Here is an 18,164-nt window from a genome sequence, read left to right on the forward strand (position 1 = left end):
TTAGAATAAATCATTTGAATATTTGCAAAATTGTTCCATTTTCTTGCTTTCCATCGATCAGTTCAACTGTTTTGCGCCCAACTATTAAAAAAACTGTACAAAATTGGAAGTATTTTTCGTCACTAAGAACATCCCATCCAGTTGAAATTTCTTATTCGATCGCACGCTCCTTCACAAGTGGGCCATTTAAGTGATGCTGAATAATGAAAACGCTTTCTCACCTGCATTCTAAACAGTTTTTCTTTCACCATTGGCTTTTTAGATTAACGTGTTTTATTCTCCTTTTGCCTCTCTAAACCACTTTCCATGCTGAACTATTGGACAAAAAAAGGTTAGAAAGCTAAAAGCACTGCAATGTTCCCAGCAGTGCATCCATTTATTTTCATCACCTGCATACTGCGCCCGATGGTGCCACAGCCGGCTGCAGATCGATTCCTTTTTTTTTGCAAAAGCTTTTCCGCCTCACTCGCCATGCATTTCCACGCCCTTTTAGACTTCAAGAGCACCTTCACAATAAACCACATATCCGGCGTCTCGAGTTTGGGAAAAGTATTTTTCCCCCGAGAAATAGAGCGATGTGTAGAAGCATTCGAGCGATTAAAGTTGTTCATCCGTCGTGTGTGTGTTTCGTGCCATTCTTTAAACTGCCTCCACTCACACACACACATACGCCGAGAAAGACGGTTACATTTGGCACATACATCGTGTCCGTTGACAGTGAAACAAGCAATCGTCCAAGCAAAGAAAAGTCTCCATTTTGCCATCTTTCTTCTCCTTCAGACAGATGCTTCCTTGGAAAAGAAAAGGCTCTCCTGTGTCCTTTCATTTTGTCGGAGCTGTTCCATAAATCTTCCAACCCCGGTGGTGGGCGGGGGTTGACCTGCGCTCACTCGAAATGCTCACTCGCAAGTGATTTTTCGTTGCATTTTTGCTGCAAAATGCTGCATCCTACTCCTACTGCCAAATGTTGCATTTCCTTTCGCCACCCGTTCAAAGGCAGCGCACTGTCTTTGTTTGTTTGCCGGGACGGAAAACAAAAGAGGGACACTGCTTTCCGCCGAGAAAGCGCAACCAGCGGAAATAGTTTTCCATTTGCTTCCCACGTGTCGGTGCTCTAGTGCGAGTGCGAGCTCGCAAAGATCTCGAGCTGCTTCCACAAAGCAATCGACGAAAGGCTCATGTCGTAACGGGGGAATGCATCGCTTCCTACGAGACACGACGTTCGGCCGAGTGGAAAGCTAATCGGTAAGAAAAATGCTTACTACGGGAAATTCGAAATCAATACCATTCTCCAAATGGTGCACTGGAAGAAACTGCCGTTTTTCTTTCAGGTTTCTCCATTTACAAAAGCTTGAACTTGGTGCTCTCTCCCCATCGCTAACATGGTATCCGAAGACAGGAAACTAGCGTATTTTTAAGTACTTTATCGTTGTTTCGTTTTGCTTCATGATACTGGCACATTCGGAGCTCAATTATACACACATGTACACACACACACACACACCCATGGTCCTTGAGAACTGTCCCGGTGGTGATAAAATTGAAAAGTTGCTACACTGTCCACATCCGCTCTGCTTCACTGGGCACTAGTGGCAGTAGTGGTGCTTCGTGACTGCGACAGTACGATGGTCCATTGCGTTCTTCCCCTTCGGGACGGAATTGATACGTTCGATTGGACGCGCAAAGCTAATGGATTTCTTATTCGAACTTTTGCTAACTTACTGCCGATACGGAACGTCTCACAATGGGACAATGTGACACTCGCCGGATGACTTTTGCTCATATTGCTGTAAAACTTGATTATTTATGGGTTTTGTTTGTGTTTGTTGCGATTTTTATATCTTCGATTGTTTGTATTAAACTCTATAATTCCTTTACTCTTTTACGCGCTTTTATTCGTCTCTTTAGGCTGTCTTATAGTCAATTGGCCCGATTACAGGGCTACGCAACAAAACTCCAGGGTATATCTAACTATCAGAGTGTACGCTTTTTCGGGCTGCATAAAAACATATCCAAATTTGACCGGCTAATAATTTAAGATCTGAGGCATTTCAGGGAAAATGTCAAGCGTTTTTGATGGAGTCGTTTCTTGAATATACTGATCGATGGTACAAAATGATCGAAAATGCTCAACATTATCCAAAAGTGGATTCTGATCTGAATTCTCTGTAGTGTATCGATCTCGATGCTTCCGATGAAAATCTTCGCAAAGATCGTCCACGTACGCGTCCTAAAGTCGGTGAGGATTCTAAGGCATTTCTTCAGTAAGAATAAGAGCAAACAGTTGACGCAGCTGCGAGGACATCCGAAATGAAACAGCTTCCTCGAGTGCACGATCTCACTCGACATCGTCTTGCAAAAGTCCGACAGCCGTGGCTGCCTGTTGAAAGGAAGCACAAATGGTACTTTTTACAGTCCGTAGATCCATAAATGACGTTGGACCCTTTCAATAGCAGAACGTTAACCTAAGGCAGTACCGTCCACGCAACCGACGTCCATGCAACCGACCACGATATCGTTGAGATGATCTCGGGGAATCCACTATTTCTTAGGACCGTTGTACCACAGCAGTCGTCGAGTTGGCTTTGCAAACGAATTTCGTGATACGTCAATCTGCATGCGGTTACATCGTTGGCCATCAGCTCAAAAAAATAGTTAGCGCGTTTAGCATAGTCTGATGCAATGACGGATTAACCTGAGCAGTGGGGGCCCCGCCAAACAGGGGGCTTCACCGACGAAGGATGCCTCGTGGAACGGGGAACCTTGTCGATCAGAGGGTGGGGGGGGGGGGGTTCTTCGATCAAGAGGGACCCGCCAGACAGAGGAACTTTATCGATCAAAGAGCCTCGCGGGTTAGGAAACCTCCTATGGGAATTATACCCCATAGGATGTGTGATTTGTGGAAGTGACGGAGCAACTACACATCCAAGTAGGGGTCTACTCTTGCAAGTCACTTGCAAGACTTGCAAGGCAAGTCTACTCTTGCCTACGGCGTCGTCCTTCTCCATACAATTTGTATGGCGTCAAAAGTTGACATCCAAGTAGGGGAAAAAACTATGCTTTGCCCATTGCAAAATTTGTATAGCGATTACATTAGTAGTTCTATTATCTCAAGGCACTACCTGTTGAGTAATATTTCAGATTAATCAATATAGAATTCGAATTTCAATGAATTTTTTCATAAGAAATTCTTTGTCTCTGAAGTGGGTCGTCGCTTCTTCTCCTTGGCTTAGCCCTCTTAGGCCACGCCGGCCATCGAAAAGCTTACTAAGACTTGCTGATGTTGATGTCTACCCCTCAAACCTATTCACAGGATTGAGATGACCCAATTATTTAAAGATAATGTTAAAGTATTTAATTCTTACGACAGAGGTTATGGGTGTAGCTAAGCGATACCGCTCAGTCACAAAAGACCCAGCCGTACAATCATGTAAGGGACCCAACAGGGTGAGGATACACGACCTCAGCTGTACAACTAAGCATTGATATTAGTCTTTGGCTGGAGTCCTTACTCGGTCCTACGGTACTTGGTCGTACAAATCTTTTGTATGGGGTTTGACAGATTTAGGTCGTGCAAGGAACTGTCAAAGTTGATTAAGTCAGACGTCACTACTGGATAACCCGTGCATGCAAAAGATTTGGACCCCGGTCCAGCCATTTTAAGACCGGTGTCGTTGTTACCTCGGGTTAATTCTGGATACCTTTTGCCTTTCGTGATGTGCTGCGTTAAGTGTATCAAAGGTATCTAAACTAGTCAGCTCCGTCACGATCCATAGTTTACTGGTGGATAAGGACTTCATCATGAGGAATTGAAGGAAAACAATTTGAGGTGTCTTTGTTACTAGACATTTTTAAACATTTAAATCTGGTACAACGAGTAACTACACCAGGGCAACATGAAATAGAGCCTAGAACAAGAACGTCAAAAGAAAACACTAGTTAACCCTAAGCTTGACTACGTCTGAGTTTCCCATGAAAATCTGTAGCCTATCTGTGGATGTTAATTAGAATCTTACAAATGTGTACTCTTCGCAAAACCACTGAAAATGGCGATTATTGTAAGTTCTAGAGCCACATGCATAAAACGATTGTGATAACTACTAGAAACCCGCTACTAATTTGAACTGGTAGGACTCAGTTGTTGACATGATTAGGAAACCTTGGACACAAGACTTTTATCCTTTAGATTACCTAGCATCCACGATAACTGTCAATATGTCATCCATAGTGATAATAGTGCTCGTTGGTACTTGTTAAGTGAGATAGAACTACCAATTCCTGAGTTTTTCTGAGTTCTGGTTCTAAAATTTATCAAATAGGAAATCTTCAAGGTTTTTTGTACTCAATGTACTATGTATTCCTATTCCTTGTCATGTGTCAAATGTCACAAAATGTTTAATCAAATACAAAAATTTTGGTTAAGATTAATACATATATTTTTCATATAAGAGGGAGATACTTGGCTTATAGTATTAATGTTTAAAATCTCGAAGTAATGATACTTCTTATTTCTTATAGCAGTAATATTCTGCTAAATTCTTGACTGATTAACGAATAAAACCATTTTATGGGCTTTAACTTTTCGATATTTATCTTTTGACTCCAAATGTATTGTTGAACTATGTTGTGCTGACTTTTCATCTGTCTTTACGATGGGGCTACATGAAACACAAATCCATTTCCCACAACACAACACTGATAAAAAGTTTTGATCGTAACAAGCAAATAATAATGCTCCCAACTACTTGCACTTCCTTCTTACTGCTTCCGTCACGATTTTACCATGCATTCGGTGTAGCCACTTGGTACAAAATGCTTCTATTTCTTCCTCCACACATCTTTTATGGCTCGTTGTTATGCTGTCAACACGTGAGCTCGCTACTAAACTTTTTCCATTCCGGATCCGAAACCATACATGCCTGACGGTGCATCATTGGAATTTTCAATTTTCGTCCATTGCCGCACGTTCAAACCGCCGGGCAGCTGGACGGCATCTTCACTACATTTATCCCCGGGAATCTGTTTGATCCTTTCTGATTCTCTGACGCCAAAGCACCCAGAAGGTCAAGTGAATTGGTCATTACGCGAGACGGTATAAAACTGCCATCGTCATAAACACCGTATTTATGGCGCAAAAGTTCACTCACAGTTATCGCCATCATTGGCCCGATGCTCGGCACCGCTAGACGACGCGCTAGCCTTTGCTGATGATCACTGTGGTTGCCCCGTGGAATCGCCTACTCGACCCGAGATCGTAAATACATTGATTACATTTGATGGACAACGATCGACCCTCTCGTGCGTGCGTAATGAGCCTTCGAACGTTTCCTGGTGCATGGATTACCGATCCCAGCGATATGGCCGATAGCACAGGGAGAGGAGGATTTCTTGTTGTTGTTTTTTTTTTTTATAACCTTGCCAATAGCAATTTGGCACTCTTTATCACAGCACCAGTCGCGGTCCCGATGGGGCAAAATGTACATCAAATATTTTTAGCGAATCCCCACAGCGCAAGTGGTCCAATAATGTTCCGGGCAATGTTGTGGTGCTCCTTTTCCGGGCACTATTTTGCGTTATATATTGTGGCCAAATAGTAGCCGCTTGGTTGGCGATTTGGCCGGCAACCAAATGAGATTTTTCCGACCTTTTTTCTTTGTGCTCCAAAAAGAAAGGAAACCAACTCAGAGCTCATTTGCATTCGTAATGAGTGCTTCACGTTTGTAATCGGCAAGGTTGCGGATTTTTCATTCCTTATTGGAAAGCGGTTTATTGGTACAGCATATTTGCATCGTGCGGCTTTGAAAACGTTCGATTAGAGCTGGAAACAAACTGTTGTGAGTGTGCGTGTATGTATTTATTTCGCCATTCGTAAAGACGTTTTAAGATGAAACGTTAATAGAGTAAAACGTTAATGGTGACAAATTTATTATGCGCAGCGAACCAGTTTATGTCTGCATTTATTACGCTTTGTAGCCAATGCTACATGAAGTTGTGTAAATAATCGACGTACCTTAATCGGCTCCAAAAAAAAACCCATCGATTACAGACAGTCACAATGGGGATTTGATAGTCGCGCAGTAAAAAGTTGACCGCAAAAAGCGATGAATAATCCTCCCATCAACTTCAACATGGCGATCATCTGCTGCCGGTGCCATCGAGAAGGACTTGAGGAGCGAGATAAAAATGCTCCATCCCAATGCGAATGTCCTACTGACAGTTATTTACGTCTGCTTCGCTCCTTCCGCTGGCCTAAAACAACAAATCTGTATCAAACGTTGGTCCCATTCGATCGATAATAAACAACGCTAAAAGAGCAAAGTCACCACATTATGTCCATCCAAACGCCCTTTACAGCACCGAGTTATGTGTGTGTGTGTGTTTTAGCGGAAATGAAATAATTTTTCCGACCCTACGACCATCGTGAGTGGAGCGATCGATTGATTGTGCAACCGCTGTACGGATGCATCGATTAAACCGTGGAACCGTATTGGTGAACACAGCGAAGGGAGGGAGAGAGAGCGGGTGCATTTGGATATATTAATGCTTATTTTTGTAGTCTCACCCATAAACGTGGCAAATGGCGGTTGTGCACTTATTTCTCACACACACACACTTTGGCTAGCGTTCGAGGATTTATGGCCATTTCAACGAGCACCGATGAATGATTGGCATTCGGAGGGAAATTAATTGATGCCATTTAGGGGGCACTGTGTGTGTGTGTGTGTGTGATGTTGGGGTCAGTTAATGAGTCTCCGGGCGATATGGGTTTTTCGGTTTATGCCCAATTTATTATGCGTATTGTGCGCTCGGGGAAGCGCAGTTTGAACGGAAATGGTCGTGAAAAGCATTTTTCCGCTCCGGGGCAAATGTTGGGTGGAGAGGATTTGCTATTCAAATGCTTTGCTTTTCCCAAGGCGCTTGGTGTTTGATTGAAATCTTTTGATTATTCCTGGAATTTTGGTGAATGATGCTAGCAATTTGGCCATTATCATATCCTGCCTGGGATTTGCAGCAGTTGTAGCTCTATAAGGGTTATTTATAACCATGTGTGACACCTGGTTTGCTTTATCCTGTTCAACACAACGCCCTGTTCGCCCAAAGTCCTTCGTATAATCTCCCTTTGCGGATCTTCTTAAAATGCATGCAAGAAAAATGGCGCCACGGCCTAACCTCAAAGACATGGGGGGGAGCAACATTTGTTCTACACAACTTCGGACGTATCGGAAAGCGTTGGGCGAACCCTTTTTTGTTCTTGCTTCCACTATTGAACATTGCCACCATAAATTAGCACTGGAGTGGAAAAGATGGAGAAGCTTAAGCTTCGACTAACGTTGAACGTCTTAAAGAAGCACCGAACATCCCCTTTTTTTGCCGTAGGATATCCCACCCGCAGTGTAGTGGACGAGGCATGTGTAGTCTCTAGCCTTGCGCTAACGAATAAATCTCCTTTCGCAAAACCTACAGCTTCGCCGGCGTTATCTGTGCCAGAAGTGACAGAAAGAAAGCACACAGAGGCATCATTGCTATGCAGAAAAGCCTGGGTCCCGGTTTTATGCTGCAACTGGCAGACCGGCAACGCTTATAAGTGCAGGCACCTTTTACCATTCATGTGAAGGCGTTTGGTATCATATTGTGTTCATGGCGTTCCGTTTCTGGTTGGACATTGGGTTTGTGCAAACAAATGTTCAATAATGATGGCACAGGAGAGATGCAAGAAGGTACCGCAGCAGGCGGCAACACGTGCATAGGAACATGAATGCTGTTGAACGAGGCGCACGAGTGCCATCTGACGGTGGGTAACGTGAACCACACTGACAACACACACTAAACCTACTGTCCCGAGCAAAAGCTGCACGGGTAACGTCGATGAGACGCAGTTTGGAGACATTTTAATGGATCATTGTGCTCGGTATTTTTGTTTGTTCGGTCATCGAAGAGCTACACGCATCCCCGTAAATGGCGGCATGTGCTCGTGTCTCGCTTCTTACGCACCTCTTTCACCCAAACGCGGCCCGGGATATATGTTGAGGCCAGCTGGTCCGCTGTGGTTTGCATTTGGGGTTTTCTGCTGAAGGTCGTAAATTTTGCAGATTATAAATTCCACACAAGCGCAGCTAATGACAGCACGACGGTACCTACCCCGCGTTACCTTACCCGTGGGGTTGTGTCTATCTGTGTGCGAAAACTGTACCCATTTCGATCGGTCATTCGGCGAAGGACAATCCCGGTTTGATGTTCGTGAAAAAAAAAGGACGTAATTAACTATGAACCAGTAGTAGTTTCAACAGTAGAAGCAGTAGTGTGGTAAGCACACCATCAGTTGGACAGCGTTTCGATGGCGGAAAGTTTTGGAAAAACACGCGACGTGTGTTGCTCTCAATGCAATTGGATTTTGGAATCAGCGGGCCTTTTTTCTCTTAATTTATGGATCCACGCAAGGCAGACGGTGCCTGAAGCGCACATCTGAATAGCTAACCGCCGCTCTGGTCAGCCATCAACGCGAATGTCCGGAAACGGTTCACGAGATCCTGCCGTTTTATGAAGTGTTTCGAAGTTTCATCAACTACACTAGTGTGGTTTCGGGTAGTGCTAGTGGTCGATAAATATTTTTATGTCCTTCATTAAACACAAACCGTAAAAAATGCAAACTTTTTATTGTGCTATAAATTTCTAGCTTCTATTTTGTGTTTTGCTTTGTGTTTGTGATTTGTTTAGATTCGCTTCCCATAACAAAAGAAGTGTTTTAGGTTTAAAGTTTGCCATCTTCTTCGGTAGACTTGCCCGATATTGGACAAATTCCATTTCGACTCCACCTTCAACCTTCAAAATTGATAAGTGACATTTAATCTATCATACACGTCAATAATGATTTTGCACATAATGAAATTAAATCTAATCAATTACTGAAAAAGCAAACTACTTCCGAATTTTACTCCCTACGTCCGTCATCCGACTAGAACGCATGCTAATGAAGGCGTTATCGTTCATTATTTAATAAGCAAACGTTCATCCAAGCACCCCGTGAAGTATTCGTGAGCCTGTCGTTCGACATTTCATGGGAACGACACATTGCCGCCTGATATGTGGGAGCTGCCATTTTTGAGCCGCCCACGCGCATAAGCTGCACACATCGCACGAATCTCGGCAGGAGCCAGCAAATTATACATGGGGGCTTATTAAAATCATTAGAGCGAAACGGTTAGGGTTCTAAAATATTTTACCTTCAAACCATTGCCACCCCCACTCGAACCATTTGACGAGGGTGTGAGAAAGAGACTGAAAGTGGATGGCTTTCGCATCCTGGTATCGTGCAGCTTTTCGTATGGTGAATTTTCCACACAAGCCTAATTGTTACGCGTGTTATATCCAGCAAGCAAAATCAACAGTCTGATAAAACTGAAAGCACGAAAAAATTTTGGAAACTACACAGGAAAATGGTTTCTCCAACTCGAGCGCATAAGAGGAATGAGCGCACATGAAGGCGGAACGATTTTCCAGTGGCTGCCAGGTCGCTTTCGAGATTCAGCAGAAATCTGATTAAACTTACGCACAGCGTTCCACACCAGACAAACGATGCTTAGGCGCGTGCAAATGAACGAATTAAAAGATTAGAATACGTCGACGCGTGTCGAGAGCGCTCGATGGAACGACGACTGCTTCGAAGCGAGTGCGCGACATAAACCCACAAAGAAAGCAAAGTAAGACGATAACTTTACCAAACGCTCGTGGCAGTGTGTGCAGATATGCTGGCTTCACCCCTAAGCTACCGTGAGGCGGAAAGTTAAGAACCTCAATCCACACCGCAGCACGTGATCACAGGTTCCGGTGGGACTTATTTCTTTAAGCACGCACAATAATGATATCTTCAGGGGCAGAGCAATGCTTAATCCACAATGAATTTCCCAACAAGTTACCTTCCAGACCGCTTTGCTCAATCTCTTTGGGGGATTTCTTTTCGTTAGTAGTTATCTGGCTGTGAGCGAAATAATATCTTCTGTTTCTCTTTCAAACGGATCTAACGCACACACACACTCCTTTTTTCGGAAGAAGCCCTCTCATGCAAATAATTTCTAATCTGCTGTGTGGGTTTGAAGGTTTTTTTTTCAAAGCTGCATTAAGATATTCTCAGCAAAACATTATTCGCTCTGTTCATTTTGTTGTAAAAAGGAGCTTTTTAAGTTCATTCAATAGCTCTAATTTATCGTTTACTGTATTGTCAATCACTAAGTAGTGTTTTTTTATGAAATTATTCATTGAAAACCTTAGCAATTATTCAGTTTTTTTTGTTATCGGAAATGTAACAAGATTTTTTGCGCACCTTTTAAACTTTTTGCGCCATATCTGATCGATTCAAATTAAAGTTCGAAATTTGTTTCGAACTACAGCTTCAACAATTTTCGGTAATCATATCGTCTGCCGTAGCGCCATCTGCATCTCAACGCTCGTACTATTACCGGTCGTTTTTTAACTTTGACAGCTGATCTTGGCATCATTTTGTTTGGTGTGCATTCGGAAGCTGTTGCCGCGAGACTGTGTTCCAGTGTAATTTTAAAGTTTTTCTTGACCTAAACTCCGAAATGGCACGCAAAGCAGAGGTGCAAATCGTTAACCCACCCAGCGATGTGATATCGACGGTGAAATTCTCTCCCAAAACCAACCAATTCTTGCTCGTCTCATCGTGGGACACCAGCGTCCGGCTGTACGATGTTGTCAACAATACGCTGCGGCACAAGTTTTTCCACTCCTCACCGGTGCTGGATTGTACTTTTTTGGTAAGTTCTTGTGCATCGGCGACTTTCGTGTCCGGCGCTCGGATCCCCTTTTAATCCGATTATCGCTTTCGGTGGGGTTGCTTAGGATTCCGTAAAAACCGTCAGCGGAGGGCTGGACAATACGGTGAAGCTGTACGATTTGAACACACACATGGAGTACAACCTGGGAACGCACGATGCAGCGGTGAAGTGTGTCGAGTACGCGTCCATGGTCAACGGGATCCTCACCGGAAGCTGGGACCGGACGGTGAAGCTGTGGGATGGTCGCGAGAAGGAGTGTGTGGGAACGTACGACCAGAGTGCCGGCAAGGTGTACTCGATGAGCTGCATCGAGGAGCGGCTCGTTGTGGCCACTTCCGACAGGAAGGTGTTGATCTGGGATCTGCGACACATGAGCAACTACGTCGAGCGGCGTGAATCGTCCCTCAAGTATCAGACCCGCACCGTGCGCTGCTTCCCGAACAAGGAAGGGTACGTGATGAGTTCCATCGAGGGCCGTGTGGCACTGGAGTACTTCAATCCCAGCCCGGAATGGCAGAAGAAAAAGTTCGCATTCAAGTGTCACCGGTCGAAACAGAACGATATCGAGCATATCTATCCGGTGAACGCAATTAGCTTCCACAATGTGTACCATACGTTCGCCACGGGCGGTTCGGATGGGTTCGTAAACATCTGGGACGGGTTCAACAAGAAGCGGCTGTGTCAGTTTCACATGTACGACAGCTCAATTTCTAGCCTGTGCTTCAGTGACGATGGAAGTGCATTGGCGATCGCTTGTTCGTACATGGAAGAGGCTGAAACCCCGCCGGAACCGTACCCGGAACCGACCCTGTACGTACGTTACGTGAGCGAGCAGGAAACAAGACCAAAGTAGGATGACTTGGGTGAACGCTGTAAATGTATTGCATGTATTAACTTAAGTTCAGTTAAGTAGATTTTATATCGATTTATGTGCGCTTGAATTCTGTGGGTAGGATTGAAGAGAGTAGAATGTTTTACCAGAAAATACAAGAGCATATCGCCGCTAAAGACACACTTTAATTCAATCGAATCAACTAATGGACCGGACGGACACAGAGAAAACAGGAAATGTGTGTAGGGCAGCATACAGGAACCATGTAAGGAGCATACATCCGTTCGTATGGCACTTCATTCTGACGAAATTCGTTTGAAGTTCAATGAGGTATATTGACGAGCATTTCTCTTCTCTCTCCGTGTGCGCCTGCGGTGAACTGCTTTGCTCCCGTGCTCCTCGAACAGCACATATGAGGGATTGTAACCAATGCACTTTAATGAAATGGCATTTCGGTTCGGAATTCAGTATCGTCGGACAAATTAGCCTCCGCTTCAATCTGTGGGCAGCGGTCGCTGCTTTCTCGAGGGAGCAAGAAAGCAGATGAAAAGAAAGATTACACAACTATTTCCGCCCATATGGGCGGAAGCGGACGTAGCACCGTGCCGGAACTTTTCCCAGTGTTCGTGCAATTTACCAAATAGCATGCCCCGGATTTGGATTGGAACCGCACTGGGCAACATCTTTTGTTTTCGGCATTCCCGCATACGTCCGCCATACTTTAACGATGGCCGTTGAATAGCGCACAACCGGAATGCTGCTGCTAAGCTGTCCAACTCTTTTACCCCAAAATCTGCCCGTCCGAGGTTGGGGAACGTTGGTTGGCGAATCGGTTTCTTGAATGGGTTGCAGAAGATCCCGCAAAACTTGCAGCACGTTTCTAGCTCGGTGTAAAGTTTGCACATAAAATTGTGTCCGATAAACGGAAAGACAAGTGTAAGTCGTTTCTGGCAATGGTCATGGTGGGCACCATTTACTGCTGATTCGTCTTGGCTCCATCCGTATGTAACTTCCAGTTCGGGAGCTATTACTGTGCTCCCTTCAGGCGGTAAGAATGTGGGTTTGTGTTCGAACTTTTTTTTTTATTATTCGTTCTCACGCTCCTCTGCTTGGCCTGGGAGAAAAGAAATTTGAAACAAGCGTGGAGGAGAGTGTTCGGTTGGCAGATTTGCCGCAGTCTGACAGCAACGCAAACTTATGCTGGAATGATACCACCAATCAAGCTAGCCATTTTCGACATGAAAGAACTAACGAAACGTTATCTTAACACTACGATGTCAAAAACTTTTTCTCCCTCTCGCGCGTGTAACGGTTAGCGATACGATTCGAGCGTTGAAGTTGATTTTATTTGTGGCAGAAGGAACTGCCGTCCTGATATCACCGATGAACAGATTTGCTTTGATCGAGTGTAAATTGAATTTGCAACTTTCGGAAGCTTAACCAAACGGCACTCGCAAGAAGTGAACTGCCAAAAGTTCCCTAGTGCCCTAGTAGACGTCTAGCGTTACGGGATGCCAGTGTTGCTCTAGATGGATCTGATAGTGCGTGAAGATACACAGAAAGCTTACAATTCCCAAACAAATTGTTTGTTAATTGAGGTCAAGGTCATGATTGTGGGGGATTTTTTTTTCTGCACATCATAATCTTAAAATCCTTAAAGAAATACGTTTCAACTTTCTATCCATTTTGAGGATTTTCTTCTGATGCATTGCACCTCCATAACGCTCAAATGCCATTTGATGAACTCAGCGTTTTAGGTCGCAGCTCTTACACAAGAATAAGATCGAAAAAAATATAGCTCTCATATTTTTGGAGAACGTTTTTTCTTCCGATCCCATCTGTTGCCGGATTCTGCTATGTGCAATCCTTTTTCTAGTGTAAGCCCGCTAGGTCTTCCAGAAAAAAATCTAATGCCACGTCCCAGTAATGGAAATAAATGAAGCGATTTATACCATGCACTGGTACTCACGGTGCTCTCGGCCTGTGGAGCTGTGTGCCCCACTTTGTATGAAGCTTACTCGCGGTTGATAGAAGTGGTGTAAAACTTTCTTTAGATCTCGCAGTCTCCGCAGTTCGTAAAGGGCACGAAACCATATTCCGAAAATCGCACATCAAGGTTAATCACGTACTACAGCGTGTGTTGTACTACGACGTAGTACTACGTACCAGCACTTCCAGGACGTGGTGGTTGGATGAAAGATGAAAGTGAATGGCATGCAATATGTTCCATTCGCTGGAATACGGCACGGATCGCCCTTGGTGCCCAGAACAACAACAACAACTATATCCCGGGACCCGGGAAACGAAAACGGATGCGAGTTTATATTACGGTCACAAATTTGTCTATATGCGTTCAAGGATCTCTCTCGAACAACACCGAGCTGGAACCGGATACCGAATCTATCCCCTGGAACGGTTTTGTGCTTGTGCGAAAATGTCATTACTTTTCTCGATTGCTACCAGGCAATCTACGTTGATGACAATCGTTACTCGTCGGATGTTTATGAACGGTGGTAGAATTTTGGAGGACCCAGTTCACTAGTGGCAAGGAAAATGGCGAAACCTCTGACCAGTGAACGAGCGAACAATTCCCATTTGCGGGTTAGCAGCAGCAGCAGTAGCAGTAGCAGCAGGATCGTAAATAGTACTTCATTACTTTTTGCCTAGAAGTTTGCCGTTGTAAGGACGCGGATGGTTGGTTTGCATGAGCATCTGCACTTATCTGGACGCTACGCTGCTGTACCTTGCTAAACTCTCGCCGTTCCGGCATCCGGTATCCGGCTAGGTTAGGTTTTGGGCGATAAGCTACCCATCATCAACACTGCTATCTTAGAAGAAATAAGAAAATTACATCATTTATGAATGATTCATTTAGTGAAGCGTCGCCGGTCAGAGTGGAGAAAGTTTGCGTTCGTGTCAACGACTGTCACGTTTTGTCGTGAATCGATTCACAGTTTATGATATCGTTTCGCTGTCATTCGCTAATGTTTCGTACCATCTGCTTTCCGACGCGTGCAGTTGTGGAGGCCTCTGTTTTAATCTTGCATCCTAGAACATTTCCGAAAAGCTGGAATCTTGGGATGAGAAATAAAATTACTTCACCTTATCAAGCAAGGTGTTTTCGGTGTGTTTGTGAAGAGGCCATCTCTTGGGGTCCTCTGCGCGGAAATGCTTTGACAAAAAAACTAAGTACGAAAATATGCCATCAGGACACTCTCTGTGCCTTGGACTATTTGCTTTGATATTTTTTTCCTGACTTCTGTTAGACATTTTGTGCCTATTTTTCCTTTCAACCCTAGTGTCGGTACGGTACGTGCATATTTCGTTCGTCCTTATCAGCGTGGAGACGGTTAACGAGCAAAAGAAAGTAAACTTTTACTGGGCAGCTTGGGTAACAGTTTGCTCCATTTTACATCCTTTGGAACGCGGCAAAGGACAGAACGACGTGAGGAAAGGTTTACGCCAAAGGTATTATTGCACCTGAACCTGTGTAACTGTCAGCTCCGTACGTCTTACAATCTTTGGACATTTCTTTTCGCCATTTTTGTTTTGTTTGTTGGTGGGTGTACCGATGATATAAAAAGAATCCGGAAGAGTTTTCCCGCGTTCGGGCTGGGCTGGGTTACAAAATTTGGGTAAAAGCACGTTTTTATCTTTTATCGTGATTTGAATGCCGCGCTGACCCGGTATCTAAATGTGAACGTCGGTACACGCTTTGCTAGTCTAGTTTTCCGTTCGGTTCGATTTCAGTTGTTTGCTTTCGAAGGTTCTGTGTCCCGGCGAACAGCATTTCACATTTCTATTGTTTGCATGATAAGATAGCAAATGTTTGCACTATGATGAGGTAGTGTAAATTATTCAGTAAAGATTGTTCTTTGCGATTTGAGTTTGTCGCTACTGAGAATGAAAGGACGTGTTCGTTACAATGGCAATCGCTGCACCGGTGCGGGTGGGATTATTCGAATGGAAAACCCCTTTCATAAACAAATGTTTCCACCATTTACACGCTTTTGTTTCCTAGCTTTATATGAGCAGTTTTTTTTTTTTACTACAATTTTGGAACGAGCGAAGTATGAAGAGTTATAAATCGATTGGAACATAATTTTTTCCCCTGCTTTTGGTTGTTCTTTTCTGCAGGGTTCATTGTAAAAATCAATCCTTAGCAACGTGGTAGATCAGGTTGGTTCTTCTGAAGGGCAAGATCCCCGAAGAAGGGTGCAAGATTAAATATGCGGCACCGGTTGATTCCCGGAAGTACAAAACCTTTCGGAATGTGGCGCCGGACACAAACCCTAGGTGAAGGTACTCGTCGGTGCTTGATACCAGTACGGTTCCGTTGAATGGCATATCCACCACGTCGGTCACAAAAATTGGTAAACAGTGGTCCGTTACCGATGGTTACATTGTCGTAAAAAAAGGGGGGAAAAAGCGCCAAACATCCTTCATAATCCTACGCAAAGTGAAATTTGGAAGTTTGCTGCCAAGAATCCCTCTCAAAGCAGATTGAAAAGGGGAAGCAATAAAAAGATCTAACCCGAACGAGGAGAAGAAAAAAAAGGATCAAATCCTTCAAGAGGGAAAAATAGAAATGGTTCGCTCACGTTTTTTTATTTAGCAATCATTGATGGAAACACATTAAATTTTATTCCGTCCAGCAACCAAAACGGAAACGGATTCGACGCTACAAGCAACCAAAAATTTCGTGTCCAATATGCAGAAACAACAGAAATCCAGCGCTCATCTTTACGACGCTCATAAAAGCCGATAATGCAAAAATCTTGTTGCTCCAGCACACCAGCGTTGTTTGCAGCGATCTGGTACTGTTGGTAATTAAACGTATACTTTGCACCGTTCTTATCGGATTACTTCCTAATTGATTGTTTACCATGCGTCTTAAAGCGATCAAGCATGTACTTGGAGATTCGTTGTAAGCTAATTTTGCTTACGAGATAGGCAAACAAACAATACAGCGCGTGATACTGTTTGCTTCCTGTATGACTAAACTCGAAGTACTCAAGCTTACTAACAATGTATCGTTTATATTCACGTGTTGGGGTGTTGGGTGAAGAAGCAATTTAAAGAGAACCCTTCCGAACGTAGGTGTATTTAAACCAACAATTTTTTAAAAATGTCTTCCAAAGGCTATCGACCCAGACTACCTACCACCAGTGTTCGGCTGCATCATTCCATAAAAGGGCAGCTTTTTTCTTCATCCTAAAATTGCTGTCTATTCACGACTCTCCTCGCGACTCAAAAGCCTATAATTTTCTTGCGCACTACTGTCTCCCTAGAGAAACAGCTTAACGAGCGCCCATTGCCTGCAAAAGTAAAGTAAAGATTTGTACCGTACACGAGCTCAGTCAGCGAGTGTTTCTGCATCATGGATGGAAAATAAATTTTTCAGCTACCAGTTGGGTTTGTCTCGATGAGGTTTTACTGTGCCTGTATTTTTTTTTTTTGGGTCTTCTGCCTCATCTGCCGCACTGGTTGCAGCCATCGCATTCAGATCCTGCAGCTTAGTTGATAATGATGGCAAAGGGGTTTTTTTTTTGCTGTTGTTGCTGCTGTTGCGCTGTGAGCTCCAAAACGAGACCTAAGAGAGTCACAAATTTGCACGCTTTCCGCTTACACGAAAACCTTCGCCCAGAGCTTCGCGTTGGTGCTTTATAGCTAAAGACAGGCTGTTGCTTGATAGAAACGAATAGAGGGGACAAGATCCGACAGACGCAGATAAAATCCTTCCCAAAAACGCGAGATACCGGTCCTTGTGCCGGGGAGTGTTCTCACTAGCAAGGCACACGATGGGAATTTATTTGCATTTATTTCATAGCAGTTGAAGTACTGAGGAGCAATGAAGCAACAACAAAAAAATCGTTGTCTCCCTTTGACAGGCGAGACGAGCATAAATCTTGATCAACGAGAAAAACCAGCAAATCCTTTCGAAACACCACCAAAGGACAAGATAATACCGCGCAATCAGCGGTGGCAGTTCGGGGCGAACACACTCCCCCACAGTCAGGTGATTAATAATGTTGACGCAGCAATAGGAACTGATTTCCACGGTATCAATTCGTCGTCGGCGAAAATTGTGCGTCTTGCGCGCCGTAAGCTTCATTCTGTCAGCGATGCTTTGCGCGGAACGCGGTGGCGTCAATGTTGGGCAAGTCTCTTTATTAATATTTCCACGGTTTCATATCCTTCCTAGAACGCTCGTATCATAAAGTCATCATGAGCGAAAATGCCATTTCGTCCGCGGGCAGACGACAGGCGCAACGAAAACATAAATCTGTGATAATTTCGGTTTTCGGCGAATTTCGATCCATGAAAAGTCATCAATGTTGGTGCTTCGTTCGCGGAATGGTTCGCGCACGGGGTACCGGACCAGCACCCAGGGACAGGTGTCGTAAAAAAAAATAACCATTTTTATTTCCGAAGCATATCCTCGTTAAAAGTCAACATGAAATCCAAGAACGCTGGCGACGAACACGCTTCGCTTATTTACACTTAAGCTCAACTATATACAAATACTGATACGGAAG

General features: G+C 44.1%; 2 protein-coding genes across 2 annotated transcripts in view; both read left to right on the forward strand.

The window, feature by feature from the left end:
• Positions 1–18,164, forward strand: part of LOC126556135 (uncharacterized) — a 139,059-nt gene that overhangs the window by 5,771 nt on the left and 115,124 nt on the right. The window lies entirely within an intron of this gene.
• LOC126556204 (mitotic checkpoint protein BUB3-like) lies at positions 10,553–11,646 on the forward strand. The gene is made up of 2 exons (XM_050211431.1): positions 10,553–10,772; positions 10,858–11,646. The coding sequence occupies exons 1-2, from the start codon at positions 10,578–10,580 to the stop codon at positions 11,644–11,646; spliced, it is 984 nt and encodes a 327-aa protein (XP_050067388.1). The 5' UTR covers positions 10,553–10,577.

This window comes from Anopheles maculipalpis, chromosome 2RL (assembly GCF_943734695.1).
Source record: "Anopheles maculipalpis chromosome 2RL, idAnoMacuDA_375_x, whole genome shotgun sequence".
NCBI lineage: Eukaryota > Metazoa > Arthropoda > Insecta > Diptera > Culicidae > Anopheles > Anopheles maculipalpis.